The sequence below is a fragment of the Pseudopodoces humilis genome, chromosome 4, assembly GCF_049639895.1.
Source record: "Pseudopodoces humilis isolate 2021_Gansu_Grassland_sample_001 chromosome 4, ASM4963989v1, whole genome shotgun sequence".
Taxonomy (NCBI): Eukaryota; Metazoa; Chordata; class Aves; order Passeriformes; family Paridae; genus Pseudopodoces; species Pseudopodoces humilis.
The window spans coordinates 69,760,418-69,776,681 of NC_142203.1; the positions used below are offsets into that span (position 1 = coordinate 69,760,418).

At 49.3% G+C, this 16,264-nt stretch overlaps 3 protein-coding genes and 1 pseudogene across 10 annotated transcripts in view; 1 reads left to right on the forward strand and 3 right to left on the reverse strand.

Annotated features, from left to right (window-relative positions):
* Nucleotides 1-16,264, forward strand: part of UBAP2 (ubiquitin associated protein 2) — a 129,732-nt gene that overhangs the window by 66,024 nt on the left and 47,444 nt on the right. For 6 of the 8 annotated variants that reach the window (XM_088053955.1, XM_088053954.1, XM_005530389.3 and 3 more), the window contains 4 exons: nt 2,508-2,574; nt 3,262-3,457; nt 4,680-4,771; nt 5,652-5,702. In XM_088053955.1, the coding sequence (XP_087910081.1) occupies nt 2,508-2,574; nt 3,262-3,457; nt 4,680-4,771; nt 5,652-5,702 (406 nt within the window). The remainder of the gene's footprint in view (nt 1-2,507; nt 2,575-3,261; nt 3,458-4,679; nt 4,772-5,651; nt 5,703-16,264) is intronic. The other 2 variants (XM_014259135.2, XM_014259136.2) reach the window with 1 other exon arrangement.
* On the reverse strand, nt 8,139-8,879 carry LOC102110728 (interferon-like; annotated as a pseudogene).
* On the reverse strand, nt 11,189-12,093 carry LOC106628563 (interferon-like). The gene has a single exon (XM_088054235.1). It carries the CDS (start codon nt 11,775-11,777, stop codon nt 11,205-11,207), a length of 573 nt encoding a protein of 190 aa, XP_087910361.1. The 5' UTR covers nt 11,778-12,093; the 3' UTR covers nt 11,189-11,204.
* Nucleotides 14,248-14,853, reverse strand: LOC106628562 (interferon-like). The gene is given in 2 exon segments (XM_088054265.1): nt 14,248-14,779; nt 14,782-14,853. Coding segments are annotated over 2 exon segments (573 nt in total). The 5' UTR covers nt 14,839-14,853; the 3' UTR covers nt 14,248-14,263.

Below are 16,264 nucleotides of genomic sequence, written 5' to 3' on the forward strand. Positions count from 1 at the left end.
GCTGTCAGGGACCAAGTGTCCCTTTTCTGATATGAACCAGAATTAGGAGAGAGATTCAGAAGAGAACAGAATGTTTCTGGTTGCAAAGTATGAGCTCTGGGCTGCCTCCTAATGGCAGAGCATCTGCTGCCCTCATGCTTTCATGATACATACACAGCTTTGCATTTCAAGAGGTTTGCTTCAATCATGCTAGCTAAATCAGCTAAATTGATTCCCCCATTTTATTTTTCCCTATTTTGTGCCTGCTGGTTTTGTTCAGTGTCATATGTTTGAAATAATTTTTTTAACAGTTTACTACATGGCAAATTTGAAATAGTGTAGTCTCATTTATATTTGTTTGTTAGAATTAAAACCCAGTAATAATTTCACAGGAAAACTGTGTGTGCTTTCTTTTTCTAAGATATTTCCTTCAGATACTTCAGAATATTAGACTGATGTTCCTGGAAGTGTATCTAGCACAGTTCAGCTCATTTGCACTGTCTCTCTCTTTTTCTGAATGCCTATTACGTCCTCAGTCAGGTTGATTCCTTAGGATTTTAGCTTTTATATTTTTCATGTATTTGTAATCCTGTAATTCTTTAGTGTATAATTCTAAACTCCCTATAGAGTGTTAGCTTCTGTCTTCACATTTTAGAATGTGAAGACACAATTCTCATTCCTCTCTAGGCCTGGGAATCAAGCTCCCTTCATTGTCTCAGCCCCTGAGAAATGTAAATCAAAGTGAGTTGGGGGGGAGTAAATCTGGGGTAAATTACTTCATTACCTGAAGCTGTAACTGGAAGATGAACCCCCAATATGCAAATGGATATTTGGATATTCCACTTATGAAGGTGTGGAAACTCATGACTGGCCATCCATTTTTGGGTGTAGCTTCTGGGGAGGCTTCATCTGCTCTTAATGTACTTGAAGGCCCTTCAATAAATATAACCACTTCTTATTCTCTTAATTTTGTCTGGCCTCTGTTTTTAGGTAAACCTGAAAAAAGTATCAAAGTGACATCCTGAAAGTGTATTGATTGAGTTATATTTTTTTATACTCACCTTTGTACTGTATTTGTTAATACAAGAAACTGATTTGGGATATTGGGGGTCTTTTTCCTGTTTCACAGCTAGGACATAGTTTGTTTTCGTTTAACACTCTAGTACGTTTTTGTTGAATAAAATAGTAAATATGTCAAACAAGAACTGTTCTCTTTACATTGGTCACATTTCCCCACATTGATTTGTTGAAAAGCTGTATAAATGGATGGAAATTTCAGGTGGGGGTTCATGCTGACAGATACAAAATTTCATCCCTCATCAGGACGCCTGAATTTGAAATTTGTCTGACTTGGTAGAGCTGATGACTGTGGTGTGTGTCTCTACCATAGGTCAGATGGTGAATTAAGGCTTATCAAAAGAGCTGGGAAGAGTGGGCAAGCGAGTGGTATAAAACTCGTGTGTTTTCCCTTGTTGCCTAAAGTGATACTGTTGTGATTCCTGAAGAAGGGGGACAGTTTTGGAAGTTAATCTATGGAACTGCAAAAGTTTATTCTGGGCCCACGCCTTGAAGAGCTACCAGAAATGTTTGCCCTTAAATTAGGTCACATAATGTAGCTGTCACTTTTGGTATGAAAACTGCTGTGTTTTCTTGTGGCTGTTTCCAGAGAGAGCACTAAACTAATTTTGTTGTTAGGATCTCTCCTGATTCTTATTTAGTAAGGAGGAGGTTTTTTGAGTACCAAACTGTACATGTGTTTTATAACTTAATTTTGATTACCTTTGTTCAGTTTTGTTTCAGTTTATTGCATACTATACACAGTAGTTTACATTCTTGACCTTGAATATAAGGTATAACTTGTCAGTTCAAATGTTTAAGTGCCAGTTTCAGTCACCTTTCAGAGAAACATTTGAAGATCTCTGGATGAATTATGGGGCAAATACTCTGCAGTTCTAATTGGTTGAGTTAATGTTATGCAGCTCAAAATGTGAGAAACACCACAGTGGGTCAAACCAAAGCATTGCCTCACTTAAAACCTGTCCACCACGATAAGCAGCAGCAGAGAAAGAATGAGTAACAGGGCTTCTGCGGGTGTGAGTCTTGTTTTTATTTTGGACTTCATATGTCATGGAGTCATTGCTATTTGATTTCTGAAGCAGCTATAGTTTTTTCTAAAGATACAGTAAATTGAAAAATACATAAATACATAAATAAAATAAAATGAATGGTGTTTTAGATGTTTCTTGTTAGTAATAATGACTCCACACTTAATTTTTTTCATTAAAATAGGTAGGTTACTAATTAAGGGGAAAAGTGCCTGTAGAGGTGTCTGTATTCATACACACACATATACATGCCTGTGTGTGTATACACACACACTTACATGTATTTTTTTCTTTAACTATTCTGTTACTCAAGGTGTGCACACACACCTAGAATTTTTATTCTTCAACTAATGTCTTACTGCATATCTGTTTTTGTTAAAAAGGAAAAAATAATCTTATTAATTCTTTGCAATTTCCTTCTAGCTCCCTTTCCAGTCATCAGAGCAGCCTCTCTCCTGCCTCAGTGTTGTCTTCAAGCACATCACATGTGGTAAGCCCTGTTAGTATTAAAACAAGTGCTTGGCATAGTCAATTTATCTCATAATTAGGAGTGTATCTTAAAGCTGGATGTGTCTCACTACCCCAAGAACCAAAACAAGAGCCTTAGCTCAGGGAAGAAAGAATGTCAGCCCTCTAGTGGGGGAAAAGTGATTACCACTTGTGATTTGTACTGGATCAGGAATAGCTATTACAGAGACTTGCCAGTCACAGATCTGTGAGGGAAGTTGTGCCACCTAGGGGGGGATGAAATAAAAAAAAAGTTGCTTCAATTAATTTATTAAATTAAAAAAACAAAACAAAAAACAGACTTGAAAGTGGCAGTCGGAAATGTCTCCAAAATGTGGACTGTTAGCAGTCTGGAGAGCACTGGAGAGGTTAGCTGACAAAATGCAGGTGAGGGAATGATATATGTTATGTTTGAGTTACTGTATTATAATTTTGTGATGGTATAGAAATTTGAGTTTAGCTCTCATACAATAATTTTCTTTAAATCACAAAAACATCACAAGCATGTAACTTAGTTGCTTTCTTGGTACATAGATAATGCATATCTTCTGCATGTGCTGCTGTTAAAGTTTTTGTTGTTGGTTTTTTTTTTTATTTTCCCTTTTTCCCAGCTTCTTCCACTGTGGTTTATTTGCTCTGTGATCCTCATTCTTTTTGTCTCCTTTTCTAGCACACTAGTATTGAGAACACAACTTCGCTCCAGCCCTCAACAACCTTTTCAACTGCTTCAACCTCAGCCACTAGCACCACCTCCTCGGTTGTCAGCATGGCAAGCAGTATGAACACTACAAACAGCCTTGGCCTGAGTGTTACCAGTGTGTCTATACCAGCTGCTACCACACGGGCAGCTCCCTTAGTGTCTTCAGGTTGGCAATATTGACTGATCACGTGGATAGACAGAGGATTTCAGTCAGCAGGGCTGTCAGTTGAGCATCTCACCCACCATAACAACGCTAAGAAGTCCACACCCTTCACTGACATTTCCAGCATGCTGTATTTGCTGGCTTATGAAATAAAGTCGCCTGGTTTTACTTCTTTGAAATATTTGTTAGGGTGTTATGTGGCATTCATATAGCACATTCCATCCTGAAAGAGCTTTATAAATACACAGAGCAGTTCTGACTTGGGAAGTTTTGGACTAGAAAATTCACCCAGCTTGTATTCCAGGTTATGATCAGCTCTTGACTGTGAGTTCACATAAACTTTAGTTTCAGGCTTTTCTGTGACTTGAATTCATTTGGCAGTATCAGAATATACTGCAGTGTCCTCATTATCATGTGTCACATCCTGTACTGCCACTTCTACAGGAAGGGAAAATGTCTGGGTCATTGCACAGCAAATAGCACTTCAGAAGGAGGGTCCATGGAGAAAGAGGGCTGGGAGGTTTCTTGCACTGAAGTGGAAGTGATGCTAAATTCTGTTTCTTCTCTGATGATCCTGAAATGCTAAAAGAAAATCTTGTAGAGAGAAGTGGGTGATATATTATTAAGGATCAGGCTTAGTTACGGAAGTATTTCTCATCTCTATAGCTTGTAAAGGAAGTGTCTTAGGGCTGACCAAAGTGCATTGTTCTTGTCCTGTTCTGCTTCGTGAAGGCAGCTGAAATGGTTTAAGTCTTCTCTTTCCTATTCCTAGCTGTAGGAAGTCACCCACAGAAAGCATGCTGCAAGCATTTAGTGCTTTCCAGTCTATTACTGGTGATAAAGGGAATGTGTTGACAGAGCATGAAATGAAAGAAGAGAATTTGCTCTCTCAGATTAAGAATGATATCTAAATTTGCCTTCAGGAAAGGACTGAGCAAAAGAGAAATTTCTGTAGTTCTTGTAATCCTCTTGGACAAAGTAAATGACAAAATCAGACTGTTCTCTGGTAGGACTGTTTTCAGGCTTAAGTCGCCTGTGCTTTCCCTCCCTTGAGGCATGGTTAAACTCTTCAGGCTGTTTTGAGCATATTCATCGAATGGCACAAAGTCTCCTCTTTATAATCTAAGATGGTGCAGCTGCCACAACTTGTGAGCTATCTTGTCTCAATGCTGAAGCCTCTTCTTCTCTAAAGGCTTGTTAAAGTGTCTGTATTTTGATTCTACAGGCAAAGCTCCCCCAAACCTGCCCCAAGGTGTACCACCCTTGTTGCATAACCAGTATATTGTGGGACCTGGAGGACTTCTGCCTGCCTACCCAGTAAGCAGTTTCATTGTTTCTGTCTTTGATTTCTTAGCCCTTGGCGCAAGTGGGCCCTCCAGACCTGCTACTGTCTATGCCAAGGCATTTCTGGTGGCACATGTTACACCTGGAATTCTTGTTCCATATGCTAAACAATATCTTAAATATGTTCAGTAGAGGCTTACTGTTGATTGTAAACTGCAGAGCTTTTGGTACAGACCAGATCTGGCTGCTGTTGAAGCTAAATATGGGTGTGGCTATGGTTTTCAGTGTTAACAGGTTTTAGGCCCTTCGAATAAATTCTGGTTTCTTTAGGTTTGTGGTACTGGAATGGATTTAATATAGCAGTGACTGGTATGTGTCACATGTCCTGTCTGTCATGGTTCGAAAGACTACACATAGCTTTTTGATGTCTGACCAGCATCAACGTATTTTGGGCTATTTGTTTTTTATCAGTAATTTTTCTCTGTCAAACTGAATGTGAGGAGATACCCAGGAGGTTGTGTTGTGGTCAAATCATCAACTCTTTAATCTTAATGCTCTTTGAAGCAATGATTACAGCAAAGAGGGCTGTTGTTCTTGCTCTTAAATCTGAATGCCGGGTAGATTTTTCATGAGTTCAGGAATGATGTGTCTGTGAAAACTGTATTGAAGATGGGACAGTCAAACTCTCCTCAGAGGACATTGTCACCGGGAAACAACATCAGAGTGACAAGCCTTTTTAACTTCAGTTCTACTCTCCTTGAAGTGCTACAGTGCCCCATGATAGCGCAAAGCGACATACGGCTGTAGACCTTTAACACAGACTGGGCTTAAGTCAAACTCAGTTCAAAGCCCCAAACTGATCACCATCAGAAAAAAGTGTTATAATGATGTTGTATTTTTATCTGTCTTTAAGCAGATTTATGGTTATGATGATCTCCAGATGCTTCAATCCAGACTGCCAATGGTAAGTAAATGACTTCAATTTTAAACAAGTTGTCTTCACTGTTGACCATTTGTGCCACATAAATTGGTTCATTTAACAGCGGTTAAGAGCTTTTCCTTATGTTCTGTATTTCTTTCTTAAATTTACACAAGGATTGTGTAAATGGATAGAGAGCAACTGTTTCATCATGCATGTGTCCAGCTGAAAAATCTCTAAAACGACACAAGTGTGCTCTATGATCCTGAGTGGAGAAATGCCTAATTTTTGTAGCAACATAATTACATTTTGTCTAATCTAGTTGAAGTCTAAGTGTTTTCTTTTACCAAGAAATAAGGTTGAACAGCAAGTACACAAGTTGGTAGCCAGTAGATGTATCTGACAGGTTTTGGAGGTGCTCATAGGTGTTGATATTTGCATATTTATCATGGCAACAAATGCAGGTGAGTTGCAGGAGGGAGAGTGTGCAAAGTTTTTTATCTTATCTGGATCCAGAATGCCGATAGCATATGGGACAGGCTGAGCTCACAGATGGATTCAAAAAGGGCCTCAATCTAGATTGCAAAATGATAAAGAATTTTCCTGTCAGAAGTGTAGGGTAAGGAACTTGGAGAAAAGGTTTGGTAGTAATAGGTAACTGAGAACAGTTACATACTAGAGTGATGCAGTATATCTGTAGAGGCAGAAAGGAGCAGTGAGCAGTGGTCTGGGAAGATTGGATGAATGCCATAGGTAATGTGTCCCAAATGTAAGTCCCAAATAAGTACCAAATATTCCATGTAGAGCCTAGAGCAGCCAGAGTCAGATAGTTTAAAGGTGAGGATAGGGATGACTCAGACAAAGCTCTGTCAGACTGCAGACCCTGAATTAAAAAAACCCCGAAGTTGAGCACATGAATAAAGACTCTTACCAAAGAAAGTTGTGATACTTAAAGAACTGTCAACTTAAATGTATGGAATTATTTTTGTGGCAACAAGATGCAAAATATTTGAAGTTGCAGGGGCAGGAGACACGTACTGTAATGTGTTAACACTAACTAGATGCCTGGTGGCCACCAAGCTGCCCTATCACTCCCCCTGTCATCTGGTCAAGGGAGAAAATAAATCCTGAAAGGCATGTGGAGTATGATAAGTACAGGGAGAAATTACTCGCTGGTTACGGTCATGGGCAAAAGAGATTTGACTTAGGGAAATTAGTCTAACTCATTAGCAATAAAATCAGGGCAAATAGTAAGTAGATAATAAAACCAAATCTACAGAATATCTTCCCTTCACCTCTCATGTTTTCCTGGACTTAGTTTCACTCATGATTGTCTCTGCCTTCATCTCCCAGTTGGCATAGGAGGATGGGGAGTGGGACAGCCTTGTGTGCCATCACACTTCTGCTCCTTCCTCCTCACACTCTTCCCTGCTCCCATTTTGGTTCCACAGTCCTCCAAAACTTCAACATGAGTCCTAAAATGCTTTATATTGGAAGAAGCGCCTCTGCTATGGGAAGGGAAATCTTCTCCTGAACCACAGTGCACAAAGGCCCATCCAGTCTGGCCTTGAATACTTTCAAGAATGTGGAAATCTAGGTACCTCTAAGACTTCTTCCAGTGCCTCACAGTCCTCATAGTAAAAAATTTCTACCTAATGCCTGATATAAACCTACTCTCTTTGGGTTAGAGATACTCCCTGTAGTCCATTATGTGTCACTGCAGATGCTGTTCAGAATTCGGTTTGCTTCTTTTTTGTAAGGTACCTTGAAATGTTGAAAAGGCTGCAATAAGATGTGCGTAAAGCCTTGTCTTGTCCAGGCTGAAGAAGCCCAGCTCTGTCTTCTGTCTTCAAAGCAGAAGTGCTCTGACACTCTGATTCTGTGTGTGGCCCTCTAGTGGACCTTTTCCAACAGGTCTGTGTGTCCTGAGTAATGAGGACAAAAACTGGGAAGGGAGTGGGAAACTAGTAAAAAGAAAAGGGACAAAGACTCTTCATTGAGGTGATGATACACAACACCTAGGAAATTGTCACCAAAGAGGGTGATGCCAGATCCTCCTTTGACAGGTGTAGTGAGAAGAGTGAGCAGGGCATCTGCAAAGCCCTATTTGGAGAAGGGCTTGGAGTACATGTTGACAGAAGGTGGCTATACCCTGGGCTATAGACTGGTTGCAGTGCTAGTAAGTATAGATGCAGAGGCAGTTGTTTTGTCATAGGTCTTTATTTTCCGTGGCATAAAATAGCAAGTAAGTAGAAAAATAAATATGTGAATAAGTAAATAAATAGGCGAATAAATAAATAAATGAACAAATAAATAATTGGGTGGAGAAGGTCTTCAGTCCTAATGAAGGGGAGAGGCTGTACCAATGGAGACGCAGTGGTTGCAGGCTCCGGGCGCCGTGCGGTTGTTAGAGGCATGTCGGTTGTCCCAGGTTGGGGGGGCGGGCGGGTGAGGCTGGAGGTGAGTTTGGGGTGCGGGTGTTTGTGCTAGCGGCGCATGGTGCGTGTGAGGTTGTGGAGGTGCTGCAAAGAGGCGCGAGCTTCGAGGCGGACGTGGTCCCAGGCGCAGGCGCTGTGGTTGTGGGCACGGAGGAAGAGGTGGATGTCCCTGAAGTACTTGTTGATGGTGAGCAGCAGGTTGCGTGGTCCTTTGAAGAGCGTGGCGTTGTCGGGGAGGCAGTGCTCGAGGAGGTGGATGTGGTGCTGGAGTTTGTTGAGGAGGTCGTTGCGAGCCTGGGTGGGCCAGTGCTGGCGGGTGCTGTTGGTGCTGAGGGTGTGGAAGAGGTGCTGGAGGATGTGTAGGGCGGTGTCGGCGGCTTGGTGCGGGTGGAGGTTGTCGCGGGAGAGGAGGGGTGTCGGGGAAGAAGGGCGGCTCCTGGAGGTGGCAGGGCTGTGTGTGGCTGGGAGCCATGTCCTGGAGGAGGCGGAGTGTGCGTCGCCAGGGAAGGTGTCGTCGTGTGTCCAGAGCTGTTGGCAGGCGAGGGCGGTGGCGAGAGCGGTGAGGAGGAGCGGGAGCACCGGAGCGGCGTGCGGCAGGCGTGTCTGTGGGGCTTTGAGCGCAGCCATGGTGGGTCTGTGGGTGCTGTCGGACAGCGGTGAGCAGGAGCCCGGCGAGGCTCGGTGCTGCTGCTGGTGCTGGTGGCTGTGCTTGGGACGCCGCCGGGCGTGCGGCTTTGTATCGCGGCAGCTTTCCCTTCTTCGCTTTCCGATTGCTGGGGGTTTCCGCCCGTGGTTTCTAGTTTGGGCTGGTGGCTGTAGTGGTCTCGGGGCAGGCAGGGTTTAGCTGGGGTGTCCGTGGTCGGGGATGGTGGTGGCGGTTGTGGTCTCGGGGCAGAGTGGCTGTAGTGGGTGAACGGGGTTGAGAAAGCGCTAGGTCCGAGGTGTTGGGGTCAGGTGTGTTGGGGAGGGCTGTTGTTGTTATTCCCTGTCACCTGCAGGGCCAGCTTTCGGGCCTGTGCTGTGCAGCTGAAGCCTCCTTTGTGCCTAAGCATTTTTTCCACCTGCAAAGCCCTGCCGGTGGCTGTGGTCGCTTTTCCTTTCACTTTGTGGCTTGCCTTTATTTTCATCTTAGCCGCTGTTTTCCTTTTGCGGTTGCAAGGGATGTGCAGTGATGTCAAGTGGGCGAGGGCTGGGTATCTCCCTCCTGCGGTGAACGCCCCGGGGCGGTGGCAGTGTGCGAGGGGCTGTGTGCGGGAGTAAGCCTCGGAGGCGGCGAGTGCGTTCTTGCGCCGGTGTGGCCCAGGTGCCGTGTCGGAAGCTGAGGTGGCGGGGCAAGAAGACATTTCAAAATAGGGTGGATGAAGAAGGAGTAGGAAGACCGGGAGAGCTTTGTTGTTGCTCCTGTGTTGTTTGCTGTGTGTCTGTGGTGCCGTTTGTTTGGCGCTAGAGCGGGGCCGTAGTTTTGTTTTCCCTGCTTCCGTAGATGAGGCAGGCAGAGAGCGAAGGGGGACTGTCGCCCGTCAGAGAAACGCTGCTGTGTTTTGGGGTTGCCAGAGCCCTCCCCCGGAAGAGTGTGTCCAGCTGAAGGCTCTTTGGTTCATGGGAGGAGTGGAGCTTTTGGCAGGAGTGTCTGCTCTGAAGATGCAGAGGGCATCAGAGGACGTCACGTGTGAGAAAGGCTGAGGGGGCTGGGCTGCTTCAGCCGGAGTAGAGAAGACCTGCCAGTAGTTTCAGATGCCTTTAAACAAAGGCCAGAATCTGGGGAGTGCAAAGAGGTGTTTGTTTGCACCTCTTTGTTCACGGATGTGCACGGGGATGACGTGGCTGGCCTCATCGGGACGTAGCCGGGACTATTCCTACCATGAGTGGATGCTGGGATCTGGAGGTTTTAGACTTCAGGGACGAGAGGCTGTGGAGACGGGCAGGTGGTTGCAGCCTTGTGTGTCACTGAGCTCCTGCCACACCGCCAACGTCGCGGAAGGCAAGTGCTGGGAGCCCTGCAATGAAGAATGAAGAGGCCGAGGCCACTGGAGGATAAGATGTGGTGTGAGACCGTCTAAGGAAGCTGAGTATGTGGAAGTCCATGGCACCTGATGCCATGGCATCTGCACGTCCTGAGAGGACTTGAGAGATGGAGTTGCTAGGCCAGCGTGGATCGGTTTTGAGAAATGATGTCTGTCAAGTGAAGTCACCGATAAGTGGAAGAAGGGAAACAGCCCCCCTGTTTTTACAAAGGGAATAGTGGAAGAGTGTGGGAACTGCAGAGCAGTCAGCGTGAGCTTCGTCCTAGGCAAGGTGATGAGGCAGCTTCTGTGGGAAAGAGAAACTCTGCTAAGGCCGCTGGAAATGAGACAGGGGACTGGAAATGGGGACTATGGCTTTTGAAAGTGGGAAGCTTGCCGTTCCCGGCATTTTTGGTGATGTTCTATACAGTTAGGGCTGCAGAGCGCTGTGTAAGAGTAAGTGACCTTGTGTGCCTGGACTTGTGGCAAGTGTTTGACACTGTCCCGCAGGACATCCTTGTCTGTTAAGTGCCAGGGCCGCGCATTTGGATGGATGGAGCGCGGTGTGGGTGAAGCGGATGAGCTGCAGCGGTGCTTTCCAACCTTAGCGCTTCTTTATTTTTGGGTGGTGATTCTGGGGTGTTGGCCAAACGCTGGCAATGTTTTTTCCCAAGTGGTTGCTACAGGATGCTGCTCGGCCAGTGAGAAGAGCGGGCAGGGAGTGTTTGGAGCGGGGCTTGGAGTTGGTGTCGAATGGAGAAGGCTTTCCCCCGGCCCAAAGAGCGGTTGCAGTGTGCTGGTGAGACAAGAGGCAGTGGCAGTTGTTTTGTCATAGGTCTTTATTTTCCGTGGCATAAAATAGCAAGTAAGTAGAAAAATAAATACGTGAATAAGTAAATAAATAGGCGAATAAATAAATAAATGAACAAATAAATAATTGGGTGGAGAAGGTCTTCAGTCCTAATGAAGGGGAGAGGCTGTACCAATGGAGACGCAGTGGTTGCAGGCTCCGGGCGCCGTGCGGTTGTTAGAGGCATGTCGGTTGTCCCAGGTTGGGGGGGCGGGCGGGTGAGGCTGGAGGTGGGTTTGGGGTGCGGGTGTTTGTGCTAGCGGCGCATGGTGCGTGTGAGGTTGTGGAGGTGCTGCAAAGAGGCGCGAGCTTCGAGGCGGACGTGGTCCCAGGCGCAGGCGCTGTGGTTGTGGGCACGGAGGAAGAGGTGGATGTCCCTGAAGTACTTGTTGATGGTGAGCAGCAGGTTGCGTGGTCCTTTGAAGAGCGTGGCGTTGTCGGGGAGGCAGTGCTCGAGGAGGTGGATGTGGTGCTGGAGTTTGTTGAGGAGGTCGTTGCGAGCCTGGGTGGGCCAGTGCTGGCGGGTGCTGTTGGTGCTGAGGGTGTGGAAGAGGTGCTGGAGGATGTGTAGGGCGGTGTCGGCGGCTTGGTGCGGGTGGAGGTTGTCGCGGAGGAGGGTGTCGGGGAAGAAGGGCGGCTCCTGGAGGTGGCAGGGCTGTGTGTGGCTGGGAGCCATGTCCTGGAGGAGGCGGAGTGCGTCGCCAGGGAAGGTGTCGTCGTGTGTCCAGAGCTGTTGGCAGGCGAGGGCGGTGGCGAGAGCGGTGAGGAGGAGCGGGAGCACCGGAGCGGCGTGCGGCAGGCGTGTCTGTGGGGCTTTGAGCGCAGCCATGGTGGGTCTGTGGGTGCTGTCGGACAGCGGTGAGCAGGAGCCCGGCGAGGCTCGGTGCTGCTGCTGGTGCTGGTGGCTGTGCTTGGGACGCCGCCGGGCGTGCGGCTTTGTATCGCGGCAGCTTTCCCTTCTTCGCTTTCCGATTGCTGGGGGTTTCCGCCCGTGGTTTCTAGTTTGGGCTGGTGGCTGTAGTGGTCTCGGGGCAGGCAGGGTTTAGCTGGGGTGTCCGTGGTCGGGGATGGTGGTGGCGGTTGTGGTCTCGGGGCAGAGTGGCTGTAGTGGGTGAACGGGGTTGAGAAAGCGCTAGGTCCGAGGTGTTGGGGTCAGGTGTGTTGGGGAGGGCTGTTGTTGTTATTCCCTGTCACCTGCAGGGCCAGCTTTCGGGCCTGTGCTGTGCAGCTGAAGCCTCCTTTGTGCCTAAGCATTTTTTCCACCTGCAAAGCCCTGCCGGTGGCTGTGGTCGCTTTTCCTTTCACTTTGTGGCTTGCCTTTATTTTCATCTTAGCCGCTGTTTTCCTTTTGCGGTTGCAAGGGATGTGCAGTGATGTCAAGTGGGCGAGGGCTGGGTATCTCCCTCCTGCGGTGAACGCCCCGGGGCGGTGGCAGTGTGCGAGGGGCTGTGTGCGGGAGTAAGCCTCGGAGGCGGCGAGTGCGTTCTTGCGCCGGTGTGGCCCAGGTGCCGTGTCGGAAGCTGAGGTGGCGGGGCAAGAAGACATTTCAAAATAGGGTGGATGAAGAAGGAGTAGGAAGACCGGGAGAGCTTTGTTGTTGCTCCTGTGTTGTTTGCTGTGTGTCTGTGGTGCCGTTTGTTTGGCGCTAGAGCGGGGCCGTAGTTTTGTTTTCCCTGCTTCCGTAGATGAGGCAGGCAGAGAGCGAAGGGGGACTGTCGCCCGTCAGAGAAACGCTGCTGTGTTTTGGGGTTGCCAGAGCCCTCCCCCGGAAGAGTGTGTCCAGCTGAAGGCTCTTTGGTTCATGGGAGGAGTGGAGCTTTTGGCAGGAGTGTCTGCTCTGAAGATGCAGAGGGCATCAGAGGACGTCACGTGTGAGAAAGGCTGAGGGGGCTGGGCTGCTTCAGCCGGAGTAGAGAAGACCTGCCAGTAGTTTCAGATGCCTTTAAACAAAGGCCAGAATCTGGGGAGTGCAAAGAGGTGTTTGTTTGCACCTCTTTGTTCACGGATGTGCACGGGGATGACGTGGCTGGCCTCATCGGGACGTAGCCGGGACTATTCCTACCATGAGTGGATGCTGGGATCTGGAGGTTTTAGACTTCAGGGACGAGAGGCTGTGGAGACGGGCAGGTGGTTGCAGCCTTGTGTGTCACTGAGCTCCTGCCACACACCGCCAACGTCGCGGAAGGCAAGTGCTGGGAGCCCTGCAATGAAGAATGAAGAGGCCGAGGCCACTGGAGGATAAGATGTGGTGTGAGACCGTCTAAGGAAGCTGAGTATGTGGAAGTCCATGGCACCTGATGCCATGGCATCTGCACGTCCTGAGAGGACTTGAGAGATGGAGTTGCTAGGCCAGCGTGGATCGGTTTTGAGAAATGATGTCTGTCAAGTGAAGTCACCGATAAGTGGAAGAAGGGAAACAGCCCCCCTGTTTTTACAAAGGGAATAGTGGAAGAGTGTGGGAACTGCAGAGCAGTCAGCGTGAGCTTCGTCCTAGGCAAGGTGATGAGGCAGCTTCTGTGGGAAAGAGAAACTCTGCTAAGGCCGCTGGAAATGAGACAGGGGACTGGAAATGGGGACTATGGCTTTTGAAAGTGGGAAGCTTGCCGTTCCCGGGCATTTTTGGTGATGTTCTATACAGTTAGGGCTGCAGAGCGCTGTGTAAGAGTAAGTGACCTTGTGTGCCTGGACTTGTGGCAAGTGTTTGACACTGTCCCGCAGGACATCCTTGTCTGTTAAGTGCCAGGGCCGCGCATTTGGATGGATGGAGCGCGGTGTGGGTGAAGCGGATGAGCTGCAGCGGTGCTTTCCAACCTTAGCGCTTCTTTATTTTTGGGTGGTGATTCTGGGGTGTTGGCCAAACGCTGGCAATGTTTTTTCCCAAGTGGTTGCTACAGGATGCTGCTCGGCCAGTGAGAAGAGCGGGCAGGGAGTGTTTGGAGCGGGGCTTGGAGTTGGTGTCGAATGGAGAAGGCTTTCCCCCGGCCCAAAGAGCGGTTGCAGTGTGCTGGTGAGACAAGAGGCAGTGGCAGTTGTTTTGTCATAGGTCTTTATTTTCCGTGGCATAAAATAGCAAGTAAGTAGAAAAATAAATACGTGAATAAGTAAATAAATAGGCGAATAAATAAATAAATGAACAAATAAATAATTGGGTGGAGAAGGTCTTCAGTCCTAATGAAGGGGAGAGGCTGTACCAATGGAGACGCAGTGGTTGCAGGCTCCGGGCGCCGTGCGGTTGTTAGAGGCATGTCGGTTGTCCCAGGTTGGGGGGGGGGGGGGGGTGAGGCTGGAGGTGGGTTTGGGGTGCGGGTGTTTGTGCTAGCGGCGCATGGTGCGTGTGAGGTTGTGGAGGTGCTGCAAAGAGGCGCGAGCTTCGAGGCGGACGTGGTCCCAGGCGCAGGCGCTGTGGTTGTGGGCACGGAGGAAGAGGTGGATGTCCCTGAAGTACTTGTTGATGGTGAGCAGCAGGTTGCGTGGTCCTTTGAAGAGCGTGGCGTTGTCGGGGAGGCAGTGCTCGAGGAGGTGGATGTGGTGCTGGAGTTTGTTGAGGAGGTCGTTGCGAGCCTGGGTGGGCCAGTGCTGGCGGGTGCTGTTGGTGCTGAGGGTGTGGAAGAGGTGCTGGAGGATGTGTAGGGCGGTGTCGGCGGCTTGGTGCGGGTGGAGGTTGTCGCGGAGGAGGGTGTCGGGGAAGAAGGGCGGCTCCTGGAGGTGGCAGGGCTGTGTGTGGCTGGGAGCCATGTCCTGGAGGAGGCGGAGTGCGTCGCCAGGGAAGGTGTCGTCGTGTGTCCAGAGCTGTTGGCAGGCGAGGGCGGTGGCGAGAGCGGTGAGGAGGAGCGGGAGAGCACCGGAGCGGCGTGCGGCAGGCGTGTCTGTGGGGCTTTGAGCGCAGCCATGGTGGGTCTGTGGGTGCTGTCGGACAGCGGTGAGCAGGAGCCCGGCGAGGCTCGGTGCTGCTGCTGGTGCTGGTGGCTGTGCTTGGGACGCCGCCGGGCGTGCGGCTTTGTATCGCGGCAGCTTTCCCTTCTTCGCTTTCCGATTGCTGGGGGTTTCCGCCCGTGGTTTCTAGTTTGGGCTGGTGGCTGTAGTGGTCTCGGGGCAGGCAGGGTTTAGCTGGGGTGTCCGTGGTCGGGGATGGTGGTGGCGGTTGTGGTCTCGGGGCAGAGTGGCTGTAGTGGGTGAACGGGGTTGAGAAAGCGCTAGGTCCGAGGTGTTGGGGTCAGGTGTGTTGGGGAGGGCTGTTGTTGTTATTCCCTGTCACCTGCAGGGCCAGCTTTCGGGCCTGTGCTGTGCAGCTGAAGCCTCCTTTGTGCCTAAGCATTTTTTCCACCTGCAAAGCCCTGCCGGTGGCTGTGGTCGCTTTTCCTTTCACTTTGTGGCTTGCCTTTATTTTCATCTTAGCCGCTGTTTTCCTTTTGCGGTTGCAAGGGATGTGCAGTGATGTCAAGTGGGCGAGGGCTGGGTATCTCCCTCCTGCGGTGAACGCCCCGGGGCGGTGGCAGTGTGCGAGGGGCTGTGTGCGGGAGTAAGCCTCGGAGGCGGCGAGTGCGTTCTTGCGCCGGTGTGGCCCAGGTGCCGTGTCGGAAGCTGAGGTGGCGGGGCAAGAAGACATTTCAAAATAGGGTGGATGAAGAAGGAGTAGGAAGACCGGGAGAGCTTTGTTGTTGCTCCTGTGTTGTTTGCTGTGTGTCTGTGGTGCCGTTTGTTTGGCGCTAGAGCGGGGCCGTAGTTTTGTTTTCCCTGCTTCCGTAGATGAGGCAGGCAGAGAGCGAAGGGGGACTGTCGCCCGTCAGAGAAACGCTGCTGTGTTTTGGGGTTGCCAGAGCCCTCCCCCGGAAGAGTGTGTCCAGCTGAAGGCTCTTTGGTTCATGGGAGGAGTGGAGCTTTTGGCAGGAGTGTCTGCTCTGAAGATGCAGAGGGCATCAGAGGACGTCACGTGTGAGAAAGGCTGAGGGGGCTGGGCTGCTTCAGCCGGAGTAGAGAAGACCTGCCAGTAGTTTCAGATGCCTTTAAACAAAGGCCAGAATCTGGGGAGTGCAAAGAGGTGTTTGTTTGCACCTCTTTGTTCACGGATGTGCACGGGGATGACGTGGCTGGCCTCATCGGGACGTAGCCGGGACTATTCCTACCATGAGTGGATGCTGGGATCTGGAGGTTTTAGACTTCAGGGACGAGAGGCTGTGGAGACGGGCAGGTGGTTGCAGCCTTGTGTGTCACTGAGCTCCTGCCACACACCGCCAACGTCGCGGAAGGCAAGTGCTGGGAGCCCTGCAATGAAGAATGAAGAGGCCGAGGCCACTGGAGGATAAGATGTGGTGTGAG

What these genes read in the sequence shown, in the direction of transcription:
- LOC106628563 (XM_088054235.1), bottom strand. Translation starts at nt 11,777, where the DNA reads ATGGCTGCGCTCAAAGCCCCACAGACACGCCTGCCGCACGCCGCTCCG.